The sequence below is a fragment of the Oryctolagus cuniculus genome, chromosome 8 (genome assembly GCF_051225735.1).
Source record: "Oryctolagus cuniculus isolate XC-2025 breed Fujian yellow rabbit chromosome 8, ASM5122573v1, whole genome shotgun sequence".
NCBI lineage: Eukaryota > Metazoa > Chordata > Mammalia > Lagomorpha > Leporidae > Oryctolagus > Oryctolagus cuniculus.
In genome coordinates this window covers 119182726-119200550 of record NC_142874.1, presented here as the reverse complement: position 1 = coordinate 119200550, position 17825 = coordinate 119182726, and the positions used below count along the sequence as shown (strand labels likewise).

The 17825-nt window shown below is 45.7% G+C and overlaps 1 protein-coding gene across 1 annotated transcript in view; it reads left to right on the top strand.

Moving 5' to 3' along the window:
* Nucleotides 1-12669, top strand: part of FAM47E (family with sequence similarity 47 member E) — a 30067-nt gene extending 17398 nt beyond the window's left edge. Inside the window, exons 7-10 of the mRNA XM_051819672.3 lie at nucleotides 368-568; nucleotides 4885-5040; nucleotides 9981-10058; nucleotides 12278-12669. Of these exons, the coding sequence (XP_051675632.3) occupies nucleotides 368-568; nucleotides 4885-5040; nucleotides 9981-10058; nucleotides 12278-12352 (510 nt within the window). The 3' untranslated portion in view covers nucleotides 12353-12669. The remainder of the gene's footprint in view (nucleotides 1-367; nucleotides 569-4884; nucleotides 5041-9980; nucleotides 10059-12277) is intronic.
* The last annotated feature ends 5156 nt before the right edge of the window (nucleotides 12670-17825 follow it).

Below are 17825 nucleotides of genomic sequence, written 5' to 3'. Positions count from 1 at the left end.
GCTTCCCTTACAGGGCTGTGGGCAGAACGATGGCGGACACGTCCAGACATGTCAGGAATCACCTCTAGGGATGCTGTTGCTATGAAGTGCTGGGGGAGTTTGTTTTTGAGCCAACAGACTGAATTTCCTCAGCCCCTCTATTTCCCACAGGGACTCACTTTTGCAAGTCCTAACCCGTCTTTCAATGTATGAACAAATCCCGGTGGACCCCAAATCCTTCTTGCCCCCAAGGATGCTGACCAAGCATTTTCTACCTTTCCTCCAAACTACCTCCCCCAACACCAGTCAGAACCTCCCATTGATTAAAGAGGCAACCAGGGAGCATTTCACCGGTTGTCCTTGGTTGATGGGCTTGGCGTTCTTCCAGGGACATCTGAACATCGATGAAGAGTTCATCCTGAAACAGTTCGACGTTGACATTCGGAACAGGCTGAGCCGTGACGTGCTGCGTGTGATGAGGCCCAACCAGGTCCCCCTGGAGCTGCGCTGTAGGGTGGGGCTCAGTAAGCTACAGGAGCCAGGATTTTTCCAGGAACTAGACCAGAAGAGGAAACCCCATAAGGCCCAGGTGATTATAGAAGGGGAATTAGATTGTCAAAGAAAATTAAATTGCAGTAAAGTCTTCAATGTCCTTGAATTCTGGTGTCAGGGAGTCCTGGCTTTTTAAAGTATAATTCTCGAGTTTTTTTCATTTATTAAATGAATATTTAATACATATACCAAAGTCACTTATCCATCAAGTCATGTCATTCAGAATTATTATTAGTATCAGAATAGTCACTTTTCAGATACCATCTTTGTGTGTTTTTCTTATGTTGAAATTCTAACCACTAGTGGAAATATACGTGAATGTTTATTATTCATGAACAAGAGGAAAATTAATGATTTGGTACAGTTCATGATTGTAAATGCTGCTGATTTTACGTCCAAAGAATTCTTGAGATTTTACTGGTCTTTTTGACCATAAGCCACCGTTGTTGACCACATGCTTGCCTGACTGTTAAGAAATTGCTGTTTCCTCAGCACCAGGTTGCTGTGGCAATGGCACAACAAGGGGACAGAGAGGAGAAATAGCGTGCTATGTCCCAGAGGGAAGTAGCGTGGGTCCCCAGAGTACTTTCTAATCATTCTGCCTGCTGTGCCTCTGTAAATACATACTTGCACACACACAGTCAAATTGTGCCAATCAATATCAGACTTTAGCACCTAAGTCAGGGGCAGAGAGGGGAATTCCTTTCCCTGAGAGTCAAAAACAATACATGGTCTCTAATCACCTTCTGCCATTTACACACCGACTTTGAGATTGTATTTCTGATATTTTAGACATAGTGACTTTTGTCCTCTACAACTAAACCCAGTTGATTGATCTGGGTTGATATGCATTGTGCTTTCATTCCCAACTCTCTTGTATGAGGTTTGTGAAACTGTGCCTCCCATCACTAATATCCGTTTTCCTCTCAAATTCTTAAAAAGTGAAATACAAGATGATACTAGATAGACAAATTACGTCCATGGTCCCTAAGGCCTGCACCCCTGCTCGTCCTGACTCTCAGCCGAATGACACTGCTCAATTCTCTGGACTTAGAAATCATTGCACAAATGCTGCTTTGTGAACCATGGTGGTTATTGCCAAACCTGGTGAGCTTTTGGTTGGCAAACGATGGAGAGTCACCACGCAAAAGGTCAAACCGTAGCTCTTCAGGTTGTTCTTCCTGAGCATTCTTCCAGTGTGGATTTGCTAGGGAGGTGGTCTTCCAGCCTCTGTATGTCTGGACTCTCCTTATTCTGTCTTCATTGTGAACAGGTATTTGGGGATTTTGAATTCTGAGTTCCTCTTTTGCCTTTTTTTTTTTTTTCTGTACTTTAAGGTTGTCCTCCACAGTCTTCTTGGTTGCATGCTTTTGATGAGGTATCTTAGGTCATTACTAACTTTGTTTTTATGGATCTGCTTTTCTGCTAATTTAAGATTTTCTCTTTGCCATTGATTTTGAGCAGCTTGATTGTGATACACTTTTGTGTATATTTCTTCATTTCTTATGCTTGGGGTTTGTTGAGCCAGCTCAATCTGTAGGCTTATAGTTTTCACCACACTTGGGAACATTTTGACCATAATTTCTTCAAAAATGTATTTTGTCTTTCAACTCCTTCCCAGGACTCAAATTGCAATGTAATGAGGCTGCTTGAAACTATATTAAAATTCATAGCTGCTGTTTAATTTTTATTCTCTTCTATTTCTGTCTTTCACTTCTCAAATCTTTTTTTCTGTACTGTTTTGTTTGCTGTTAACCCCTCCAGTTTATGCTTTAATCTCATACATCATAATTTTCATCTCTGGAAGTTTGATATAAGTCTGTGTTCCATGTCTCTACTTAATCTGTTGAACATATGGAACATACTTATTATAACTGCTCTGATGCCTTGTCTGATAATGCTAACACCTGTATCTGATCTTTGTGAGTGTCTATTAATTGATTTTTCTTGTTGTTATAGATCATTGCCTGCACATATGTGTGATGATCTTTGAGTAGATGTTAGGCATTGTGAATTTTACCTTCCTCAGTGTTGTGTATTTTCATATTCTTGTAACTTTTCTTGAAATTAATTATATGATGAAATCAAGTTATTTGGAAAAGTTTGATCCTTTTGGGTCTTTCTCTTAAGACATGTTGGGAAGGACTACAGCAATGTTCAGCCTAGGACCAATTATTCCCTGACATTGTAGTAAGATGTTCTGTGTATTCTTCTCATTGTCTTGTGCATATTTAGGTTTTCCAGGAGGAAGAAGACACTGTTCCTGGTCCCCTGTGTGTCCCGGGAATTTTTCCCTCTAATCCTTTGGCTTGCTTTTTCTCTGACCTTGAACAGTTTCCTTTCCTCCCCACACAGAGCCAACCCTCTGTAACCCTCGGGAGTCCTCCCTGAGCAGTTGTCTCCCCTCTGTTACTATGTGCTGCAAACTCAGCTGCCTTGGTCTCCCTGGACTCTTAGTTCTGTCCTCTGAGCTCAGAGTCTGTGGGCTCCTCCTCCCCGAGTGTGACCTGGAAACTCAGGGCAATGAGCTGGGGGCACTTAGGGAGCAAATCAACACAAATGGAAGACTCCTTCACGTTTAAGGAGCTTATAGCCTAGTGGAGCCAACAAGTGAATAGTTAACCATAATAAGATGATGTCACATGTAGAGAACCTAGCAAGAAAGAATCACTTCTACGAAGCATAGGTGGGAGCAGTTCAGTATAGCCATCACAGAAGAAGTTATGTTTGTACTGAGTCTTAAAAGATTACTAGTTACTCCAGGAAATGACTTATTCCAGAACTCGACTTTCTCGGTGTGGTGGTGTAGATTCTGTTCCTCTTCCCTGCTGCCTTCTGCTCTCTCTCCTTGCTTCCTTGAATACAGTGACTCTCCACCGAGAGTGGTTTTTCTCCCTCTCTCACACCCGAGGGATATTGGGCAATGTCAGGTGATCACATGCTTGGGGGTCACGTCTCGAGGATGCGAACACATCCAGGGACAAGAGGCCAGGAATGCTGCCAGACGTTCTGCAATGCATGGGAAAGCTGCCTCCCTGCCCCAACAAGGCATTACTAGTCCCAAATATCTATGGTGCCAAAGTTAAGAAACTTGACTTTAACTTAGGAAATAATTGTTGAGTGCCTATTATGTGCTAAGAATTGTTCTAGATGCAGGGAGATGTGGCCAGGAAAAAAAATCTCTAAAGCTAACCGTTTAAAGAATGAAAAGAAAGAAAAAATACAGCATGTCAAATGGTGATAAGTGATGTTGAGAAAGTGAGGTAGGGCAGGAGGATAAGGAGTACTGTCTTTTACACCGGATGGTCAGGGAAGATACCACTGAAAAGATGACATGAAATAGGTAAGGGATTGAGCCCTGTGGGTGTCCGGGGGAAGAGCATTACAGTAGAGGGAACAGTGAGTGCAAAGGCACTGGGGCCGATGTGTGACAGGTGTGCTCTAGAAATGGCAAGTAGGTCAGTGTGCTCGGAATGGCGAGAATACAGTGCTAAATTCAGGTCTGGGAGGAAGTTCTCCCTGACCGCTCTGTCCCATTTTCTCTGTGGTAGTCAGGCATATGTGGCTTGACTCTGAATGCCCCACACATTCCACTACCTAGTTTAAGTGCGAGCGAGAGGAGAAAGGGGCAGAATCTTTGCAGTTTCATGTTTCTTTGTCTCACTCAGGGGTTAGATCTCCTGCTTGGATGGTGCATCCGGCTCTGAACCAACAAAAGGTTCTCTTTACGTCTTTGATTCACTACTGAGGAACGGGAGAAGGAAAGGAATGGGGTCTATTTTCCCTCCTCATTCTAACTTCCAATGAAAGAGACAGAGGTTGATAGTAGATAGCAGTGTAATAAAAAATGGTGCAGCATCTATGAGGCTGGGCATGGTACTGGGCCATTACTAAGTCAAATGACTTACTATTTTGGTTTATTGTTCATGGCCATTACCCTTGGGTCACATATGTGGTTTTTACATCAATTCTAGGTACTTTCCATGATCTTCTCCTTCAGTCTTCTTAACAGCACTAGGAAGAGAGTTACTATTGTTATGTCCATTGCACAAATGAAGAATTTAAGCAGCCTGTCTGCAGGCTCACAACTATGAAGGAAGTTGGGAAAGGCTGGATATGAATCCAGGTCTGTCTGAATCCAAAGGCCATGTTCCTAACCACTATGTTATCTTGTCAACCATGAACATCTTTCCTTTGTAAAACTGAAGTATGATGAAACATCATAAAATATTTTGGCGAGAACCAATCATGAACTTACAGTAATGATACTGCTTTCTCTCAAAAGCTAAACCTTAGATTTACTGAAATCACAAACAAAACCAATGATGTTGGGAACTGTGTTACTGTCTATAGAATCCTCATAGACCGAAGTGGGTGAAGATGAGGTATGGGGCATGGTATCTGAACACCAAGCTGTGGAGAAAGCAAAGAGCAGATGAACCTTTGGTTGACCCCAAGGTCTTACGTCAAGCTCAAGATGAGAGTTCCAGAAGGAAGCTGCGGGCACAGGTATGTGCATGTGCTGAGATCATGTGAGTTCGGGTGACCCCTGTGCCACTTCCAGCGCACACTGAAGCCACAGCCCCTCAGGTAGTACAGAGGCTCCTTGAGGCCAGCGACGGGAAAGCCAAGTCATAGGAAATCTCTTGGCTTCGAGTCTCTACATGGGGCGACGGTACTCCTACCATTCCTGGAACCATGGATCCCATGGGCGTTTGTTCAAAGACCAGGGTGGTCAGATCTGATGTCCTGGGGCCTCCTTGACGTTGCCTATCAGCGATGGATGAATGTCAATTATTCAAAATTGCAATCAGGAAATTTCCTTTATGCAGTTCATCAGGGTTTCAGGATCTGTTGGAGGAAAGGGCCAAAGGTTAAGCCTGTGGATTTCGTAAAGCAACAGACACCCACACACGATAGGGATGTACTTTAGTTGTACCATGGTTAAACTCTGAGTCCGCCCACGTCTTGTGTGCAAACATCCCGTGGAAAGCAGATACTCATCATAGTCCCAGAAACTTGGCAATGTCAGTGCAACACTTAGGGACCCTGAGGGGAGGTCTTTGTGAACTTTTTATTTTCAACAGACCCTGAAATTCTCTCAGATGACAGATGTGAAGACACCTTGAAAAAGTAAAATATTGTACAAATTCAACTTATCATTTGCCAGTAATCAATCATGGATTGCTTGATTAGAAAGCTAAGACAGGAGGAACGGTCATTTTCATTTTTTTCCGGTGCTAGGCATAAATTCATGTTTTCAGATGTGGGGTGTGGCCCAAATTTATGAGCACACATGCTTATAAAATGCCTCAAGATAATGTAAATGTGCAGCATAATTTCTCAGGGTATGACTTTTATAACTGCCTATGTTTATGGGAATTTAATATATAACATGAGACTACTCTAGTTATACTTTTAAAAAGGTAAAAAATGGGGCTGGCATTGTGGCATAGCGGGTAAAGCCACCACCTGTGATGCTGGCATCCCATATAGGCACCAGTTCGAGTGCCAGATGCTCCACTTCCGATCCAGCTCCCTGCTAATGGCCTGAAAGAGCAGCAGGGGATGATCTAAGTGCTTGGGTCCCTGACACTCATATGGGAGACCTGTATGAAGCTCCTGGCTCCTGGCTTTGGCCTGGCCCAGACCTGGCTATGGCAGCTGTTTAGTGAATAAACCAGCTGATGAAAGGTATTTGTCTGTCTGTCTCTCTCTGTAACTTTGCCTTTCAAATAAATACATCTTTTTAGAAAAATAAAATTTTCTCAATGTGTTAAATATTTATTTATTTTGAATTAATCATTTCAGTATATGTTAACATCAATGAGTTTCTTAATTCCTATTTATTTATTTTCATTTTATTTGAAATCAGAGAGAGAGAAACAGAGAGAGAGATTCTGTTCTCTGGCTCATTCTTCAAGTGCTTGTGGTAGCAGGGGCTGGGCCAAGCCAAAGCTAGGAGCCCACAGCTCAGTCTGGGTCTCCCACACGGGTGGCTGGACCCAAGTACTTGAGCCATCACCTGCTGCCTCCCCAGGTGCACAATAGCAGGAAGCTGGAATTGGAAGCGGGGATAAGACTTGAACCAAGGCTTTATGATAGGAATGTGGGCACCCCTAGTGGCATCTTAAACACTGTGTGAAATGCCTGTCCCTGGACTGAATATTTAGAAACAAAAATAGTTACATTTACTTTAAGGTATCCAGAAGTTCCTTTTAAAAATTTGAGGGGCCAATGCTGTGGCATCGCAGGTAAAGCTGCCGCCTGCAGTGCCAGCATCCCATATGGGTGCCAGTTCGAGTCCTGGCTGCTTCACTCCCAATCCTGCTCTTTGCTATGGCCTGGGAAAGCAGTGGAAGATGGCCTAAGTGCTTGGGCCCCTGCACCCACTTGGGAGACCCAGAAGAAGCTCCTGGCTCCTGGCTTTGGATGGGCCTACCTCCAGCTGTGCAGCTGTTTGGGGAGTGAACCAATGGATAGCAGACCTTTCTCTCTCTGTCTTTCCCATCTCTGTAACTCTGTCTTTCAAATAAATAAATCTTTAAAAAATTTTACTTGAAAGGCAGAGTCTCTCTCTCTCTCTCTCTCTCTCTCTCACACACACACACACACAGAGAGAGAGAGAGAGAGAGAGAGAGAGAGAGAGAGAGAGAATCCAATGGCTGGGTCTGGACCTAGCCAGTGGTGACAGTTCAGCCTGGAACTCTATCAGGAACTGGACTACATTACCTATCACTGCTGCCTCCCAAGATCTGCATTAGCAGGAAGCTGTGGAATCAGGAGCCAGAGCCAGGGGTCAAAGCCAGGTACTCCAAGATGGGACACAGGTGTCCAGGTCTTACCTACCAAGCTGAACGCCCACTACTAGAAGTTATTGCTTTAAAAATACAATCTCGGGATGCTCACTTCCTACTGGAGTACCTGGGGTCTAATCCCAGCTCAGCTTCCCATTCTGTCTTCCTGCTGATGTGTACCCTGGGAGGCAGCAGGTGATGTCTCAAGTGCTTGGGTCCCTGTCACCCCTATGGGAGACCCAGACTGGATTCAAGTTTCCTGGCTTTCGCCTGGCTCAGCTCCAGCAGTTGTAAGCATTTGGGGAATGAATCAGATGGATGAGAGATCTCTGTCTCTGTCTTGTCTTTCAAATAAATAAAAATAAAGTGAAATTTTAAAATATTCTTAAAGACTTAAAGAATTTTGGAACATATATTTCATTTTGATGGCAAAAGCTAGTAAAGTTTTTTCTCCAAAATGGTTACAGTCAGCTAATGAAATAGTAGCATCATTTAAATTTTGAAAATATGGTGCTGGGGCCAGTGTGTGACGTAGCAGGTAAAGCAGCTGCCTGCAGCATCAGCATCCCATATGATTGCTGTTTTGAGGCTTGGCTGCTTCACTTTCTGTTCAGCCCCCTGCTAATGTGCCTGGGAACACAGTAGATGATGGCCCAAGTACATGGGCCCCTGCCACCCTCATGGGATGAAGCTCCTAGCTTCTGGCTTCGGTCTGGTCCAGCCCTGGCCATTGCAGCTATTTGGGGAGTGAACCAGAAGATGGAAGATCTCTCTCTCTCTCTCTCTCTCTCTCTCTCTGTGTGTGTGTGTGTGTGTGTGTATAACTGTACCTTTCAAATAAATAAATCTTGAAAAAAATATGGTTGCTATAACTGTTAAAGTAAAAGTTTACTTATCAGGTAATTTTGGACACAGGAAGGATTTGAAACAGTGGGTTTACTCTACGATGATTTTTATGTTCACGCAGCTGTAACACTTGGGGAATGACTTGTCCTATGCACATCAGGTGGTACCACTAGGCTCTGGCACCCCAATCAATGAGCAAGACACCAGGGCAGTAAGAGTCACTACAACAACACAGCTCTCTTGCTTGGATCTCCTGAATTTTGACTCTTGACTGATTTTAATTTAGAAGGTAAATAGTCTTTTTAAAAAAATATTTATTTATTTATTTGAAAGTCAGAGTTACACAGAGAGAGGAAGATACAGAGAAAGAAATCTTCTATCTGCTGGTTCAATCCCCAAATAGCCACAGTGTCTGGGGCTCACAGGCCAAAGCTAGGAGCCAGGAGCTTCCTTGGGTCTTCCACATGGGGGCAGGGGTCCTAGGACTTGGACCATCTTCTGCTTTTCCCAGGAGCATTAGCAGGGAGCTGATGGGAAGTGGAGCAGCTGGCACTTGAACTGGTGCCCAGATCAGATGCCAGCATCACCGCTGTTGTACCTGCTATGCCACAACACTGGGCCCAAGTGAATAGTCTTAGAGCATTGAATTTCAATGATTGAATCTTATGCATTCAATTTTAAAATTCAAATAAATGTAAAGAAAAACCAAAAGGATGCATGCAAAAGGAGAAGGATATTAGAAATGGATCAAGTCTTTCTTGATGGTCATGCCTTTGGAGTCAAGATCTGTAAGTTGTGGATATATAGTTTTAACCTCAGATGGCTTACATTGCAGATGTCCAAGTCAACAACTGTCTCATTGCTAAAATGTGTTGCTTGTCCTTAAGAGGAGGGTGAAAAAAAGGGTAAGGGGGAGTGTTGCTGTGGATTTGTTCTGAGAGGAGGAGCGTGGTGGGGGCAAGAGGTGTGTAATCACCACACAGTCCCCAGGAGTCGGGTGAAAGCAGGCCAGAGGCGAGCAGCCCACAGACTCCTTTATTTCAGTTGGTACAGCTGCTTAAATAGCCAAGGCAGCCAATCCGGTCAAGGGGTGGTTTATGCCCTAACCAATCACAGCCTGTTGCCAGGCAGGCTCCATTTGCCATGTGGTTTCCAAAGCCATCCAATCACAGCCTGTTGCCAGGCAGGCTCCAATGCCAGGTGGATTTCAAAGCCATTCCTGAGTAACTGAGGCTTGCTTGCCAGCGGCCATCTTGGCATGGCCTTCTCATTCCACCACAGAGGAGAGAGCAGGACATCTTTGGAAGCCTTCCTCTTCGTCAACTCATTAGCATTATTTTTTTCCATAAGCATTATTTTTTAAGGTTTATTTGAAATGCAAAGTTAAAGAGAGGGAGAAAGAGAGATCTTCCATCTACTGGTTCACTCCCCAAATGGCTGCAATGACTGGAGCTGAGCTGATCCGAAGCCAGGAGCCACGAGCTTCTTCTGTGTCCCCCACACGCGTGCAGGGGCCCCAGCACTTGGGCCATCTTCCACTGCTTTCCTGCATTAGCAGGGAGCTGGATTGGAAGTGGAGCGGCGGGGACTCAAATCAATGCCCAAATGGGATGCTGGTGCTGCAGGCGGTGACTTAACCTGCTATGCCACAGCGTCAGCCCCTTCATAAGAGTATTTATGAACATCTTAGAAAATGAGATGGAGATGATTTAAAATGGGTGCTGTGTAGAGAGCTAAGTTGGTTGGTGAGTGTGAAACCAGGCTCTCGATGGCTGCCTGGTTCTCTAACTGTGGACGCCCTTCTAGGAGGAGCGGCTGGCAGACTTCCACGCCACAGCTGCCTTCAGGGACTTCATCCTCAGCCGGGGCCACAGGATGCCGAGTGTGAGTGAAGGGTCGCTTTGGATGCCCCGCTGAGGGCCGCCGTAGCCCGGTTGTGGGTGGGGAGGGGCCAGTTCCCTGACAAATCTAAATCCTCCTGCAGGCACAGGCCCTGGGAAGGAAGGGCCCGCTCTGCCCCAGACAGGTACCAGGGGGAGGATGTGGCTTTGCCCTCTCACCTGCCTGCTCACGCTCCCATCCCCGGGCTTGGCTTCCCTGGCTCTGAAGCGAAAGGCATGTGCACTCGGAACTCTAGGAACTCCTTCTCCTTTACCTCCACGTCTAAGCACAGAGACCCATGGCTTGGGTCAGGAATCCAGTAGTGACTTGTAATTTTCTCACCAGTACTGTAAGTTCTGCCTGAAGTGGAAACAGACCAGGGTCGATGTTCACTTCAGGTGGCCAGGGACTTCTGTCCTTTTCCACTTTGTGACTTCCTGTCCTGTAATTTACAAAGCAGTGGGTGGGAGGTCAACAGAGTGGACCACTTGGTAGGAGGGCCTGCAGCCTGGAGCTGTGAGCCCAGACCAGCCCTGTTGTGCGCGTCAGGGAACCAGGTAGGCGTCAGGAGCAAAAGCTGTATGCAGTGATGTGAGGCATTTGCTCACTGTCCTCTGTGTGCCCATCCCCATGGGGCCCTGAGGGGGCAGGACAGCCAAGACCGTCAGAAGTTCCTAGAAACGAGACACTGGGTTCCTCTCTTGAGAGAGAGAATTCACAATAGCTTCTGCTTACTAGTAAGTGAATGTATCGACTGAGCTCAGAGCCAGACTGCTTTCAAGGTTAGAATGCTTCAAAAAGCTGATAGAAATGCATGTTATGACAACACGATGCATGGATTTCAAAATTTTTTTGCATCAAATTAAATTTATATTTTAATTCTATTTTTCCACACATAGATAACAGGTTTATTTGCACTTGAAGTTATTGTGACCCATATTTGTACCTTAACGTTTTGAGTGGCAATACATTTTTGGTTTTCATGTGGAATCGTTCCCTGTTGGTTGAATCCATCCGCCCATGAACATTTCATGGAGTTTTAGGCAAGGGAAACAAGCCTGACACACTGGCTAGCCTGTTTTCAGCTGCATTAACTATGGAGAGAGTGCTCGTGGCTACAGCCGAGCCCTCTGAGAACAGCTGACGCTCCAGACCTGGCAGAATTTTGTCCTTTATTCTCCATCTTATCAATGATTTCCACTCAAAGAAGGGAGGGACCCTGCTGTATAAATGAGATGCATACACACACACGTGTACTTAGATGACATGTGAACGTTACATGTACACCCACAGAGTACACCCCCACCCCCATGCAGTCCAGTACTTAAATGTACCTGTGAATATTACACATACACTCAGAGTACACACACATGTACGTTCAGTACTTACATTTACATGTGAACATTACACGTACACCTGCAGAGTACACACACACATGTTCAGTACTATGTACATGTGAATATTATATGTAGACCCAGAGAATACAGACACACACATACACATTCAGTACTTAGATGTACATGTGAACATTACATGTACACCACAGAGTACACACATACACACACGTTCAGTACTTCATGTACATGTGAACATTGCAGGTACACCCACAGAGTACACACGCACACCCATGCACATTCAGTACTTAGATATACATGTGATAGATGTACATGTGAATGTTACATGTACACCCACAGAGTACACACATCCATACAGTTCAGTACTTCATGTACATGTGAACATTACACATACACCCATAGAGTACACACGCACACCCATGCACGTTCAGTACTTAGCTGTACATGTGAACCTTCATTCATTCATTACCCCTACAACGTGTGTGTGCCTGTGTCTACATGTGTATGGACGTCACACTCATTCCAGCCCCTCCGCTGGGTTATGTCCATGAGGCCTGACCTGCAGCTTCCTTCCCCTGCTCCACGGGTGGATCCCAGCCTTTGACTGCAGCAGTGATGGGCCGGGCTGGGCTGGGCAGGGCTGGGCAGGGCTGTGCTGGACAGGGCGTGGGCACCAAACAAGTGTGATTTCAGTCTCGAGGACAACATCTAGCATGGTCTAGTTATCAGGGTGACTTTTGTGTCGTGAAAGGACGTACATCAGAGTGTGAGATTTTGAATGTGGGTATGGTAATGGACGTGAGAAGGACTATACAATTTTCCCTTGCTGATCTAATGAAGGTTCTTTCTTTATTTTTATTTTTTCAGTTCCTTGAGAATATATATGCTGGGAAGAAGGGTAAATGTGCATGTAGGACTCCTACAAAACCCACGCAAGGCTAGAAGCATCTGGTGAGATGATTAGGCAAATTTATTGACTACTTACTGGACTATTTCTCTCTCTCTCTCATATTAAATATTGAAAAGAATTTATAATGAGCATCCCACTGTGGATATACAATGTTGACTTGGCAACATCTGTAAATGTAGTAGCTACTACTTAAAATAATCCTCCATGGCCTCTGTCTCAGTCAACCAATATTTTATATTTTTAGCAAATATGAAATCAATATTCACTTGTAACCTTGCATTTTGTATCAACTATTTGTAAAAATAAATAAAACTTAAATGAAAGCATGATTAACTCTATTACATTTTCCCAAGCTATTATTTTCATTGATTTTGAATGAGTATACTGCCTTTCCTCTTTCTTTACAATATCATTTTCTTTCATTTTAAATTAAGTTTACTGAAATGTTTTCTCTTTTAGGGGGGACATGTTAGTCTTTTTTTTTTTTTTTTTTTTTTTGACAGGCAGAGTAGACAGTGAGAGAGAGAGACAGAGAGAAAGGTCTTCCTTTGCTGTTGGTTCACCCTCCAATGGCCGCCGCGGCCGGCGCGCTGCGGCCGGCGCACCGCGCTGATCCGATGGCAGGAGCCAGGAGCCAGGTGCTTCTCCTGGTCTCCCGTGGGGTGCAGGGCCCAAGCACCTGGGCCATCCTCCACTGCACTCCCGGGCCACAGCAGAGAGCTGGCCTGGAAGAGGGGCAACCAGGACAGAATCCGGCGCCCCGACCGGGACTAGAACCCGGTGTGCCGGCGCTGCTAGGTGGAGGATTAGCCTAGTGAGCCGCGGCGCCGGCCGGCATGTTAGTCTTTATAATAAATGTGTATCTATAGCATAGAGTTATCAGTCAGAAAGTTTAGTGAAATCTCAAGATCTCTCTCTCTCTCACACATACACACATATACTAGTTACTGTTAAAAGATTTTTTAAATTAAAAATATTAATGATTGGGTCTGGCATTGTGCCACAACAGGTTAAATTGCTGTCTGCAATGCCAGCATCCCATTTGGGCACTGGTTTGAGTCCTGGATACTCCACTTCCAATCCGCCTCCCTGCTGATGTGTCTGGGAAAGCGGGGCAGATGACCCAAGTTCCTGGGCCCTTGCTATCCACATGGATTTCAAAAGGACTCAGTTCAAAGTAATGGAGTCCATTCTTACATCTACCTTCAAATACCAAATCTCTGGCCCAGCGCTGTGGCTCAGCGGGTTAACGCCCTGGCCTAAAGTGCTGGCATCCCATATGGGCACTGGTTCTGGTCCCAGCTGCTCCTCTTCTGATCCAGATCTCTGCTGTGGCCTGGGAAAGCAGTGGAGGATGGCCTGAGTCCTTGGGCCCCTGCACCCGCATGGGAGACCTGGAGGAAGCTCCTAGTCCTGGCTTCGGATCGGTGCAGCTCTGGCTGTTGCGGCCATCTGGGGAGTGAACTATTGGATGGAAGACCTGTCTCTCTCTGTCTCTCCTCTCTCTGTGTAACTCTTTCAAATAAAATAAATAAATTCTTAAAAAAATAATACCAAATCTCTAGGTGATGGTGTTCCTTTTGGGTTCCTCTTGATCCCATCTCAATCTTCCTGCACTGACTTGGCTGCGTGGTAACACATTTAGTGGGGAAACTGACCAGGAAAGAAGAGGACACTTTTCAAAAATGATAGCAGATACACAGCTTGGCAGGAAGGACCGCACAGGTGGACGCAACAGTGTTCTGTACAGCTGGTCAGCAGGCCACAGGCCACGGCTGCTGGGTGACATTTCCTTCATACACTTCCCATCCCACGTGCTTTTTGCTCTCAGCCAGTCCCTTAACTGTCAAGAATTACTTACTCAATAGAGTGACTTAAATCTTTCATTGTGAAGTGTCTGAGCCGTGGTGGTCCTGACCAGCCAGGACATTTTTTTGTCAGTGGATATAGCAACAGCAGGGGGACTCCAAGGGACCCCTCAGTTTCCGTGACTCTATTATAAACCATCTTCCATTGTTAGCCATGATTCATCACTGCCCACACCATATAGCTCTCTCATTTTCTGGTTCCTCAGGCGCTATGACAAGTGACCACGTGACGGTCTTGGCTTCCAATTAAGTGGACCAGTATTGTTTTGTACTGGTAGGAGACTTCTCCTAAGCTTTAAATCATCAGAGCCCAGTCATGGAGCAAAGAAGTAACTCTTTTGCAAGTAGCTCTTAAGGTCACGCCCCTTCCAGGGATACCTCTTGGTTCCTAGACCCGAGTGTTCTGGCTGTGGGGGAAACGATGTGCCCTGGTTGCTGGCTGAGAGTAAATAATGCATCTTGACAGGTCTCGTCCCCTGTGTCAGTCAGCTCTCCACGACCATGACTAAATCCCTGAGACAAACCACTTAGGAAGGAAGAAGTTTTATTTTGGTTCACAGTTTTGAAGATTCACAGCCCAAGACCTTACAATGACATTGCTTGGTTGTCTACTGAGGGTGGCAGACAGTGACACCAGTATAGAGGAAGGATTGCATGGCGAACCAGGAAGGAGAAAGAGCAAATGGGCCCATCTCAGGCCCTCTCACAAACACCGCCTTCCCAGATCACACCCTTGGTGACCCAAAGACCTTCCATGAAGCCCAAATCTTCAACTCCATACTTGGATCAAGTATCTAGCCTCCCCGTACCCTTAACTTAGAACTAGGGGGATCCGATCATGTTCAAACTACAGCATCTCCCAAGCGGTGCTGTAGATGAATCTTTTCTGCTTCCTCTGTAAGGCTAGAGTACCCCATGGTGTCAGCTTGTTGTGTTACCACTTGGGCTGTAAAAGTAGCTTCTTGGTGAGAACCAATGTTGGGTGTAATACCCTGGTTGGTGGTGAATAAGCCTTCAGTAACTCTATGAATGTTGGTGTGGGAAGAGGTTTGTTAAGCAAGGTCAGCAAATCCAGAAGAAGTTGCTATTCTAGTAAAGATAAATTACTAGTTCGTGATGGTGGAAGAGATCCATAGCAGTCTATAAATAACTCCCTCAACAACCATAACCACTCCCGTCTAGCTTTGCTTGCCTACCGTGGGGGCTGGAAAGCTCAAGGCCACGCTGCTCAGACCACCTTCATGTTTCAAGTCATTAAAGTGCTCCACAAGTGTGGAGCCCAGGGGAAGACCAGAGGGGGAGCTGACCCTCTCTGCCTGCCAGTGTGGGAGGCGTCCAGTTCTCAGGCCAGCAGGGCCAGGACTCTGGCTTTGAGGTGATGGTGGCAGTGATGGCATGCAGAGAATCCCTTACTTTCCCAGGCCACATTGTTCCCAGCTGTTACACTCAGGTCTAACTAATACCAGGGACTTGAATTTGTTTTGTGCATTTTTTTAAAAGAATTACTTATTTATTTGAAAGGCAGAGTTAAGGGTGGGGTGGGGGGAAGGAAGAGAAAAAGAGAGAGAGAGAGATCTTCTATTTGCTGACTTACTCCCCCAAAAGGCTGCAAGGCCAGTACTGGACCAGGCTGAAGCCAGGAGCTTCATCCAGGTCTCCCGCATGGGTGCAGGGGCCCAAGGACTTGAGCCATCTTCTGCTGCTTTCCCAGTTGCATTAGCACAGAGCTGGATCAGTAGTGGAGCAACCGGGACTCGAACCGGTGCCCATATGGGATGCAGGCACTGCAGGCAGAGGCGCAACCTTCTACACCACAGCACTGGCTCCAACCAGCCCTGCCTTCTTAATCCTCCTATGTCTCTACCTGCTGAGCTGAACCATCAGCTGCTCACCATCAGTTGGTGCTATCTGCACCTCAGGCCATTTCTTCTTTCACACAAAGTGGTCAATAGGATGAAATCCTTAAACTTCTGTCTTCTGGAACATAAGCACACTTGTGCCTGGTACCATCATATATATCTTTAAAGATTTATTTATTTATTTATTTGAAAAGCAGAGTTACAGAGGGATGGAGGGAGGGTGGGAGGGAGGTAGAGAGAGAGGTAGAGAGGGAGAGAGGGAGAGAGGGAGAGAGAGAGAGAGAGAAAGTGAGAAAGAGAGAGACAGAGATCTTCCATCTGCTGGTTCATTCTCCAAATGGCCACAACTGCCAGGGCTGGGCCAGGCTGAAGCCGGGAGCCAGGAGCTTGCACATGGGCACCTGGGCCCAAGGCTTACACCATCTTCTGCTGCTCTCCCAGGCACATTAGCAGGGAGCTGGATTGGAAGTGGAGCAGCCAGGATACAAACTGGCACTTGCATGGGATGCCGGCCCTGTAGGCCACGGCACTGGCCCTGGCATCATCATCTTGTGCTGATTGTTCAATCTCTTGGACTTGGAGAACATCCCATGAGGTCAGAGGTGTAGGCAGAGGAAGAAGGTAGTGTGGTAGGAATGGGAAAACCGTGCAATTTGAGTATCTGCTCAAGCCGAGTTCTAACAGACAACTGCCACTTGAACATAGGAAGATACATAATTCGGTAAGTAAAAGTGTTCTGTGGAACCAGTTCTAACCAAGTTCTGCCACTTATTAGCTGTGATCATGGGTAAGTTACTTCTCCTGTGTCTGCTTCAGTTTTCTCATCTCGCATGGGGATGATTCAAATAACAATAGTACAACATCAGAAATGTTGTGAGGATTAAATGTTACAAGGAAAGCATTTAGCTCGGAGCCTGGCACACTGTGCACACATGCTAAATGTTAGCTGACTTTGTGGCTTGGTGGATCAGATAACTCCCAGATATGGGCACTTGGGCACTGGTCACATGGTTACCTAATGTCTCATGATCAAGCTGCTGTATTTACTGGTGCCCAGCAATAAGCCAAGATCTGTCCATGGCATTCACAGCTCAGCTGCGAAATCCTTGGGGCCGCTGCTAGGATTCTCCTGTCTGGACATGCCACTCAGCAGCCCTGTCTGCCGCAGGTGCTCCAGGCACATTGGATCCACTGGATCAACAGGTGGAGCTTCCTGGACCATCCAGAAATCCTTCTCTTGCTTCATGCTGCACACTGGCCTGGCAGCCTCTCGGGTTGCTAAAGAAATGAGCTGAAACAGCATGTCTAAATCTGGCCTCTTTATCACTTCTCAGTCTGTTGGCTAAGATCAACTGTAAATCTGTCCCCTAAAAGCCAACCAGAAGTGCAAGTGGCACACCATTGTACACTGTTTCCACCACCTACAGATAAGAGATGCAAATAACCTGACAGCCCAGAAAGCAATACAGTGTTTTTTAATGTTTTAATTTTTAGTAATATAAAGAGAACAGATTTCATGTAATTCATAGGTACAATTTTTTTTAAAAAGATTTATTTATTTGAAAGGCAGGATTACAGAGAGGCAAAGAGAGAGAGAGAGGTCCTCCATCTACTGGTTCACTTCCCCAGTGGCAACAATGGCCATAGCTGGGCCAATCCAAAGCTGGGAGTCAGGATCTTCCTCTGGGCCTCCAAGGTGGATGGAGGGGCCAAAGACTTTGACCTTCTTCCTCTGCTTTCCCAGGTGCCTTAGCAGGGAGCTGGATCGGAAACAAAGC